Source organism: Pollachius pollachius (assembly GCF_949987615.1).
Source record: "Pollachius pollachius genome assembly, chromosome: 1".
NCBI lineage: Eukaryota > Metazoa > Chordata > Actinopteri > Gadiformes > Gadidae > Pollachius > Pollachius pollachius.
Window position 1 is genome coordinate 5,146,570 of NC_136934.1, and position 9,848 is coordinate 5,156,417.

The 9,848-nt window shown below is 44.7% G+C and overlaps 1 protein-coding gene across 1 annotated transcript; it reads right to left on the minus strand.

Annotated features, from left to right (window-relative positions):
- Positions 1 to 220: 220 nt before the first annotated feature.
- On the minus strand, positions 221 to 8,729 carry fam219ab (family with sequence similarity 219 member Ab; the record flags this gene model as incomplete). Its single annotated transcript, XM_079756747.1, has 6 exons — positions 221 to 752; positions 2,005 to 2,068; positions 2,401 to 2,481; positions 4,820 to 4,925; positions 7,478 to 7,580; positions 8,652 to 8,729. The coding sequence occupies 6 exons, from the start codon at positions 8,727 to 8,729 to the stop codon at positions 606 to 608; spliced, it is 579 nt and encodes a 192-aa protein (XP_079612873.1). The 3' UTR covers positions 221 to 605.
- Between the last annotated feature and the right edge of the window lie 1,119 nt (positions 8,730 to 9,848).

Genomic DNA, 9,848 nt, shown 5'->3' on the forward strand with positions numbered 1-9,848 from the left:
AATTCAATAGCTTCTAAAATGACGGCATGTACATCTGCCTCCGCTTCCGTCCGTTCAGCGTACAATCCTCAGCGCTTTGTTTGTGTGTGTGTATGCCTCGTACTCGCATATACAATTCGGAAAATTCGAATAAACTACAAAAAAAGTGTCAATATATAAGCTGGAATCCAAAAAGTACAATAAATACAACCTAGGAGTTATGCAAGCAGTTCGGCGGGGACAGCAGCAGTAATCATTAGGGATCGCTTCGCTTCGATGTCACAACATGTAATCAGAAGAGAAGGAAAGAAGAGAGAGAGCCAAATCCCTGACAGACAGATGCATGTTTCCTACCATAGGAGGAAATCAAATAAATACACTTAAAAACATCCTATCTTTGTCTTGGGGGAGGGGGATGTAACATCTTGTCTAGTTTTCCGTTTGGCCTTTCCTTTTTGTTTCACTGGATTATCTTTTGTCCTACTGCCACCACCAGCGTTTCTCCGTGGTCGCTCTCTGGTAGGGTCGGTACACTCAGATGAGGGGCAGCTGGGGGTTCATGTTTTAAGTAGAGGGGCTCGGAGGGGGGCTTTGGGAGGCGGGGAGCAGGGGGGGGGGGGGGAGGGCTACTGTATTTGACAGTCGCTGGAGGAGGTTGCCTGGCAACACATGCAGGTGGGGTTGACGGACTTGGGCGGGATGAGGTCCAGGTCCTCGTCGTCCGGGATCTCGTCTAGACGGTAGCCGTCTTTGAGCAGCTGAATGTTCAGGTCCTGATTGATTTGCTGAAAGCCACATGGGAGGGGGCGGGGCATGGGAGGGGGCGGGGCATGGGAGGCAGGTGGGTTACAAGGTAGGTCAACCGCGCACACACACACACACACACACACACACACACACAAACAAATGAGTTAGTTTTATGTTCAACGCTAAGCTTCTGTAACACCAAATAGCCGAAGATAATAAACAAGCTATTGCGATAGATTCAGCTTCCCCCCCACACACAGAAAAACACAGAAAAACACAGAAAAACACACACACACACACACACACACACACATTACATTTGGATTCATGATACCTGCTACTCTGTTCATCAGGTAAGACCAGTTGTGAGTTCAAGGGAATCAGGTAAGGCTGGTCTCATGTGACCTCAGCTGGCTAGAGGCTGATTCACCCGTTCATGCTTTAATTTTCACTGAGTAAGACAGTGCCATTTATGGTTGAGAACTGAACACTGCATTGGTGGTCTGTGATCAATCGTTTGGTCTTCAAGCCCTGAGATTCACTCACCCAGATCCATATCCATCTTGAAAAAAACAACAACAATGGATACTGGAGCACCGTCTGTGCTCAGGTATGAGTGTAGAATCACAATAATTATACAAAAACCTAACTTGTTTTACCTCTAGGCCTTTCACACATGCACAGAAAGTCTTCCCCAGATAATTACTGGTGGGGCTGAAGGTGTGAACTGAAATGTCTGAATTTGCCCCTCAAGACATGAACCTACTAGGCCCCTCGTGTAAATTAACTCACAACGAGCGAGCGGGCGTGTTGTTGACGTGTTGGTGGCGTGTTGTTGAGGTGTTTTCTGGTGTGTTGTTGACGTTGCTGAAGAGTCACGTGTTGAAGTCTCAGCCGCCAAATTCGATGTGTTGTAAACAAAATACTGTGACTCCCACTGCAGACGTTTAGCTTCCGGCCTCCTACTCTCTCTGCCCGGGCATCACCCCTCCCCTGAATTATCAGGCGTATCATTCAGTGTGCTTGAACACGTCTGATACGGCTCGTCTCCTGTTGTGTGTAACATGTGTGAAAGGGAAACTCCGGATCATTTCCGGACCCGATTCTCCAGAGTTTATCCGGAGTTCATGTATGAAAGGCCTGTCAGTGATCCATGGTGCTGATAGACATTTAGAGTTGAAGTTACATGAAATATATAACTTTAACCCGAACATTTACATGCATTATATAACATAAAGTGTGAGTGTGAAGGACCTGATTGAGTGGGTGCCATCCCACCCGTCTCACCTCGGCTGAGGAGTACCCCGACGAAGAGTATCTCGACATGTCAAAGTCATCATCGCTGGAACACAAACACAGAGACACGGGATATGAGCTCTACATAGAAATGTACACCACACAGGTATAGGGTATAGAGCGACAGAGTGTGTGTGTTTGTGTGTGTGTGTGTGCGTGTGTTTGTGAGAGAGCGTGTGTGTGTTTGTATGTGTATTTGAGAGAGTGTGGTTGTATACTGTGTGTGTGTGTGTGTTTGAGTGTGTGTTTGTGAGAGCGCGTGTGTATGTGTATGTGAGAGAGTGTGGTTGTATACTGTGTGTGTGTGTGTGTGTGTGTGTGTGTGTGTGTGTGTGTGTGTGTGTGTGTGTGTGTGTGTGTGTGTGTGTGTGTGTTCACCTGTCTGTGTCTAGGGCCACCAGAGGCTTTTCATCTGGACTCTGGTCTAAGGAGGAATACCCTTTGTTAGGAACTACCAATCTAGAAGACAAGAAGAAAGAAAGGTACTTATAATAAGTAGATTAGCATATAACATAGAGGGCCTCAAGCAGGAGTGAGCACACCTTACAGAATGGACATGAAGGAGAAATTTAGGTGTGCTCCGAACACAAAGACATGAATAGGACCCGCACCAGGGGAAATATGTAGCAGAAGAAATCAGATGTAGATCTGGTGTGAACCACCCAGAAGACTCTCAGAGAAAGACCTGGGGGGGTCTGTGCTCGGCTCGAACACGCACCACCAGATGACTCACACAGCGACCACAAGGTAACAAGCCTGAACTGAATCAAGCACTCGTTCTCGACCGCTGATTTACAAACAGATGTATTTAGTTTCCATTTTTTTCATTTTTAGCTCTAAGAGAATGACAGAGGCCCCGACCCTGCGACCTCATAGCTGCTACGGGCGTGGTCAGGAGGAATCTGATCGGATCGGCTAGGGCTTTGTTAATGAGGGATGAAGTAAGCAGATGTAGGCCTGGGACAATCAAGGCAATGAATATGACCAATAAGAACAAGAAATAAAGAATCATAATTATGTCGGCCGTTATTATATGTTCATTATCAACCATTCCAGTAATGATGGTGAGTATCATTATGGGATGCCTGTATGGCTTGATTGTATTACAGTCCCACAAGGGGGCCGTGTACTCAAAGTAAATCTTCTAAATCGTTTGAAGACCATGTTTTCAAATTAACTAGTGTGTAATTATTTTAACACGTTTATAGCCTCACAATCGGCCATATGGCCTTACAAATAATCTTTAGTAGGCCTGGGCAGTACAGTAGGCTGGTCATCTCATTAGCACTCAATTAAGTTCTCATTTATCTTTTTCAAAGATTAAACATTTGGGGATAAATAGACAAATCCCAACAGAATTGACAGAATTGTTTGGTTTACACACAACTCATTGATAAATGTCTGTTTTAAAGGACATCTTCATCAGTCCGGCATTGATCCAAGCCTCCCTCTAGTACGGATATTTTGTGTAATACACAATATGTGGATGTCTTGTTAGGATTACAAGCGCCTCGTGTCTCTGGCAAACACCCCCGTCTGGCACAGCTGAAGGACTTCTCTAACCAGAAGGAGCTGACTGGGCCTCTTCTTGAAAACAGCACCTTCTGCAGATGCTGGCGTAACGGCACTCAGGAATCCGCAAGGACTTCCCGTCTCAAGGACTCAAACGCTGCTGAAAGCCCCCTCATCAGAAATGTGTAAAGACCGAAGTAAAGGACATGTGTTCTGTTCCTGATCCATCCACATTGCTCAGCCCAGCTGACCTTTCGATGTGTTTCAGAGTCCCAGGGCCCTGTTCACTTGTCGTTTGAATGCAGTTTGTATCTGTCACTCTCATCACGACGCATTCACTGTCTGAACAGGTGTGTGGACGGCCGTCTGGGCACCGTGTGGGTCGGCTACAGGCTACGCCATTAAAACCACAGCCCATGCCGTAGCCTGCTGGGATTCTTCCAGAACACGCTCAAAAGTGTGCTTTCGCATGCGGAGGTTCAGCACCCAGGTCCAGACGTTAAAGGCTCCAACGGCGATGTGTTCCTGCCAGGGAACACATCGCTGCGTTCTCAAAAATGGCTGCGTTCTCAAGCCCCCTTCTCCACAGGAACCAGGATGGATTGCATCGGATCTGGCACAGCCAATCACAAAATTGATGAGTATAATTGAAGCCAGAGACAGACTAATGACTGAGGTTTGATTCTATGTATAACCGGTTGGTTCAGGCCTGGTGGAATGTTGGCATGCTCGAATTGGCGTTGACTGGATGCTGTGTTGAGGTACACATACACTTGCACATACTACGCAACATCCTATTACTTAATATTGGTTTCCCTTTTCAAATTTCATTCCCTTTGAAGCTGCTGTTTACTGCTGCTTGTGCCTGATGTTGAATATACTGGGAGCCATGAAACTAAGACGTTCTCGACACAAAGTGCCACCACGCATAGTCGAAAGGACCACGCATGGGAAGATCGGATCGGGGTCATCTTTGTCTGGTTTGTTACGATGGAGTGTCAAGGATTGGCACAGTGCTAGAAGGTCTGGCACGGCACTGTCAGGTGGTGGCAGTGCGAAGGCCATGGTGGAGAACTATTTGGAATTGATAGAACATGTGTCTGGTGAGATGTGTGCTTTCCTAATGGGAGGGGGGCTTCCAGTCGTAGTAGAGCAGTTCCACAAGGAGACGTGAAATGATGGAGGAAACACTGGTTTCCTCTGAAGGTAACAAAGATTAAACTGAACGACCTTTGCGTCCAAACTAAAGCAGCACATCATGGGCCCAGACTAGCAAGTCTCCTACCGTGTCCTGGCCATAACATTGTTCTTCTTGGGCTGCTGGTTCACTGGACTGCCCACCGCGTTACTGTTCTTGATGGAGCCCTTCCTGGACAGCTCCCTCTGTTTATCTAGGGAGACACCAGAACACAATGTGAGTACGTCTGTCTGAGCGCCAGAGCAAACGAAAGGACATGCCAAATATTGGCACAGCAGGCTACACCTAAACTTCACAAATCAACAACAAAAAACAGATTTCCTGCTCTCTGATACTCAGTCTCAGTCAGACTCTGATCCGAATAGAGCAGTGTACTTCCGTTGGGAAGTGGACGGTGGAAACAAGACGCTGCTTTCTCAGATGGTGAGTCAGATCATGAGTCTCAGATCGAGTGAGTCACCGGTGCACTCTCAGAGACGTCAGGAGAGGACAGGCAATGAAAACGTGCGCTCGACGAAAACATGAGGGGACTCGTCTTCAAAGGGTGTGACAGATGCTGAATGTTATTATTTATTTATTTTGAACCAACCCCCTTTAAAAATGAGAATGCCTTGATCATGTATCGGACCAGCGGCGGCTGGTGATCAAAAATGTTGACGGGGCACACAGATTTGATTTCCTGTACTCTGGTGCATTTTGGGGATGGCCACTACCTATTTACCTACTATTCATTCAGATTCATAGCCTACATCCTGACTTGCAGGGCCTGGACAAGCTTACACTGCATATACAGACCTACTCTATGGCCATTCCACCAGCCATTGCTATTCGACCCATTGTTGTTATTCTGATATTGATACAAATCATGATCACTGTCCTATAGCGTCCATTTTTTGTGAGTCTCAATGTCTACTTCAAATGCAGTTAGAAATATGGGAGAGTAGCTTCATTTTGTTTATATGCTACAGGCTGAAAGACTAAATCAATATGTAACTTACTTGCTCCTTTTAAGTATAACATTGCTTGGGGAGTCCAATTCCTCCACTGAAAAGGGTGGAAAGTGCTTACAACTCTCTGCTAGTTAGCGATCTATCTCTTCTCTACATGTAGTTGTGTTGCGTGAATGCTGCTGACATTACATGGCCTCCATTGTAGTGGATCAATCGTGTTCCACCAAAGACTCCCGTTTTCCATGTCAAACGACACATTGCTGTTTCAATAGTGAGTCTGCTTCACTGTGGGGGATTCCTCTTAAAAGTCGCTTGAAGATAAGTTGTGAGGTGGGACGCGTAATTACGATGGGCATATGAAACCTGCATTGTGTACAAAAAGTATTCTAGTGGTTCAGTTTAGTATTATTAATTTACCATATTTGCAAAAAGACATCTCAAAGTTACTCAAATTAATTTGTAAAACACCATTTAGTGTTGGAAACAAAATAATTCTGGATTTTCCAAGACCCATTTATAAAACGCTGATGTCAAAATACGACTGAGATGTTGAACAAAGCAGTTGTTGAACAGGTTATAAGTGTTTACAGGTTACAGGTTATAACCTGTTACCTGTATAAGTGGTGTTACAGGTTATAAGTGTTAACAGGTTACAGGTTATAACAAGTAACCTGTATAAGTGGTGGTACAGGTTATAATAAGTGTTAACAGGTTAGAGGTAATAACCTGTTACCTGTATAAATGGTGGTACAGGTTATAACCATTAACAGGTTAGAGGTTATAACCAGTAACTTGCATAGGTGTTGGTACAGGTTAAACTAAACAGGTTAGAGGTTATAACCAGTAACCTGTATAAGTGGTGGTACAGGTTAAACTAAACAGGTTAGAGGTTATAACCAGTAACCTGTATAAGTGGTGGTACAGGTTAAACTAAACAGGTTAGAGGTTATAACCAGTAACCTGTATAAGTGGTGGTACAGGTTAAACTAAACAGGTTAGAGGTTATAACCAGTAACCTGTATATGTGGGGGTACAGGTTAAACTAAACAGGTTAGAGGTTATAACCAGTAACCTGTATAAGTGGCGGTACAGGTTAAACTAACCAGGTTAGAGGTTATAACCAGTAACCTGAATATGTGGGGGTACAGGTTAAACTAAACAGGTTAGAGGTTATAACCAGTAACCTGTATATGTGGGGGTACAGGTTATAAGTGTTAACAGGTTAGAGGTTATAACCAGTAACCTGTATAAGTGGTGGTATAGGTTAAACTAAACAGGTTAGAGGTTATAACCAGTAACCTGTATATGTGGGGGTACAGGTTAAACTAAACAGGTTAGAGGTTATAACCAGTAACCTGTATAAGTGGTGGTACAGGTTAAACTAAACAGGTTAGAGGATATAACCAGTAACCTGTATATGTGGGGGTACAGGTTAAACTAAACAGGTTAGAGGTTATAACCAGTAACCTGTATAAGTGGTGGTACAGGTTAAACTAAACAGGTTAGAGGTTATAACCAGTAACCTGTATATGTGGGGGGTACAGGTTAAACTAAACAGGTTAGAGGTTATAACCAGTAACCGGTATATGTGGGGGGTACAGGTTAAACTAAACAGGTTAGAGGTTATAACCAGTAACCTATATATGTGGGGGTACAGGTTATAAGTGTTAACAGGTTAGAGGTTATGACCAGTAACCTGTATAAGTGGGGGTACAGGTTAAGCAGAACAGGTTATATGTCTCAATAGTGTAAATCCCGTAATCACAAGCAGCAGGTTGGACGGTGTTGACCTCACCTATCTTCATCTGTAGGGGGGAGGGTTTGTAGGAGAGGCTGACGGGCTCGACCTCACGGGGGTCCGAGTCGGCCTCGGAGGAGGCTGTGGACGAGGCCGGGTCCTGGGGTCAAAGGTCACACGTCTCAGGGACTGACGCATCAGCTAAACATCCCTGCTCTACTTGGCAGAGGAGCTAAGAACCCAAGACCTGCACTCGTTTAACAAAACCATTCTAACTGATAACACGACGCCCATCGAGTGACGCGGCCCACGTCCCTTAACAGGGCGTGGCTAAAGGAGGCCTTAATATAGACAAGGGGCCTTGAGGTTCGAACCTAGAAACTTTCAGCTGGGAGTCGCCATCAGACTATGCTCCTATGTAGGCCTACATGAATTATTGTTGTGTATCGGAAGATAGTTTGATTGGTGATTGTAAAACAATAGAACTAATACAACTCAATCGAAACCATTACACTACACAGCTCGTATAAGAACAAATACATCTATATCAGTTGCAACATTTCTTGTTCCCCGTGAATATTGTCTGCTCTCTCATGAAATAATCAATGCCCAGACAAGTAGATTCCTAAGATGATGGGAGATGAATGTGTGCCTGGCCGTGCTCATGAGCCGCCCGGTAAAGGCTCTCTGGGGGCATTGGGGTTAGGATGCTACCGATCAAGTGCAATTGATTGATCCTAATGGATCCTAGTGGCGCCAAGCTGCCACGGGAACCAGGGAATGCAGAACGGAGCACGGCCACACTCGCGGTACGAATCCCACAAACAGTGACTATATTCTAGAAAGGAGCAGACATTAAATCGAATACGTCATCTCTGAACTGTTGAGATTGTGTACGAAGCGAAGGATAAGTAAATGATGCTTTGGATGGGGCTAAACCCACGGCGGTTTCCCCAGACATGGATGCTGCTACGCAGCACACCCCACGCAGCTGCTGAGCAACCCATCTCTAGATGTAAACACCTCGCTTTCCCCATTCACAATGGATTACATGTTCTTAAATCGGAAAGGAAAACAGACTTTCACAATTATGGGGTGGGCCTCGTTCAAACTCAATAAACCATAGCGGGAATGGGAGTCGATCAACATATGGGCCCATAAATGTAGCATTTTTTTAGGGGGGGTAATTTTTAATATAAAATCAAGGCATGGCAAAATATATCTGACTCACAAGAGGCTGCATCTCAGACTGCATCTCCGCCTCTTGCACGGCGCTCGGGACTTGAAATCTATCTATCTCTTCCATCATCCTGGCGACGCGGAATGATGAATCTCCTCCTGCAGCCTGGTTATCTCGTACCTGCGTGACAATGAATATAGATATACGATTTAGATTTGGTATCGTTTATCTCAGATTTGTAACGGTCTCCTTTGAGAATCCGGTGTTTTGAGCCTCATCCCAGCAGGCGGTGTAACGTTTCTGATCAGTGGATGACATCCACCCACTTCCGGGTGTGGAGCAGTCTAGCCAGATGGGGTTGGGAGTGAACACAGTAATGTGGGTCCACAGTGGTCCGATCATGGTCGATGCAAGAAGAAAAACAAGGACTGCATTGGCAGAGTAAATGTTGATTTGTGAAACCCAATTGGAAAAATGACCACAACAGTAATTGGAACACAATTGTCTGGATGAAATTGCTAGAATACTATATTATTTGGAGTAAGTTAAGATAAATTCGTGTTTCAGCTATTTTAAACCGGTGGTCCGGATTTACCGTGGTCCAGCATCAATGTTTCATTATAAAAAAGTCACTACATTTTGTCAACATGTCGTCCTTACAAACACGTACCAGCAGAGGGCAGCAACGGCACGTTTCAAGAGCCGACCACCCAAAGCCAGCAGCTACCCGTTTGCCCAGTAGTACCCGTGAACTGTGCCAACAGATGGCAATCTAACACCAACAAATAAGAAATAGGCCCACGGACAGGATTTGAATGATGAAGGGTGCAGTTAAATCTGAATTGAAAAAGATGGTCTATTTGGGTCATAGCTAAGGCATCTGTATGCAGTTTTGTAGGGTGTTTGATCTGCTATTTGGCATAGACTGGAGCAGTTGGACAGGGTAGAGTTTGCTGCACATAATTTACCTGTAGCTAAAAAGTGTGAAACTTAATTGGAACATATGTTTGTAAATTTATTGTCATAAATGTATCGAAAGGTTGTGTTTGTATGTCTTAGGCCTAAGCTTACTGGGAGGGCCACATTGAATTGGAGTAATTAGCATTTAGATTGAAGGAAAGTCACTTTAAGTTTCTCATTTTCTCTCTCACACGCACACTCATGTGTTTCATTGTTCCTCAAAGTGTTTTCATTCATATAATTGATTTTCTTTAGCGCTGACGATATTTCAGTTTTCTTTGTTTCATA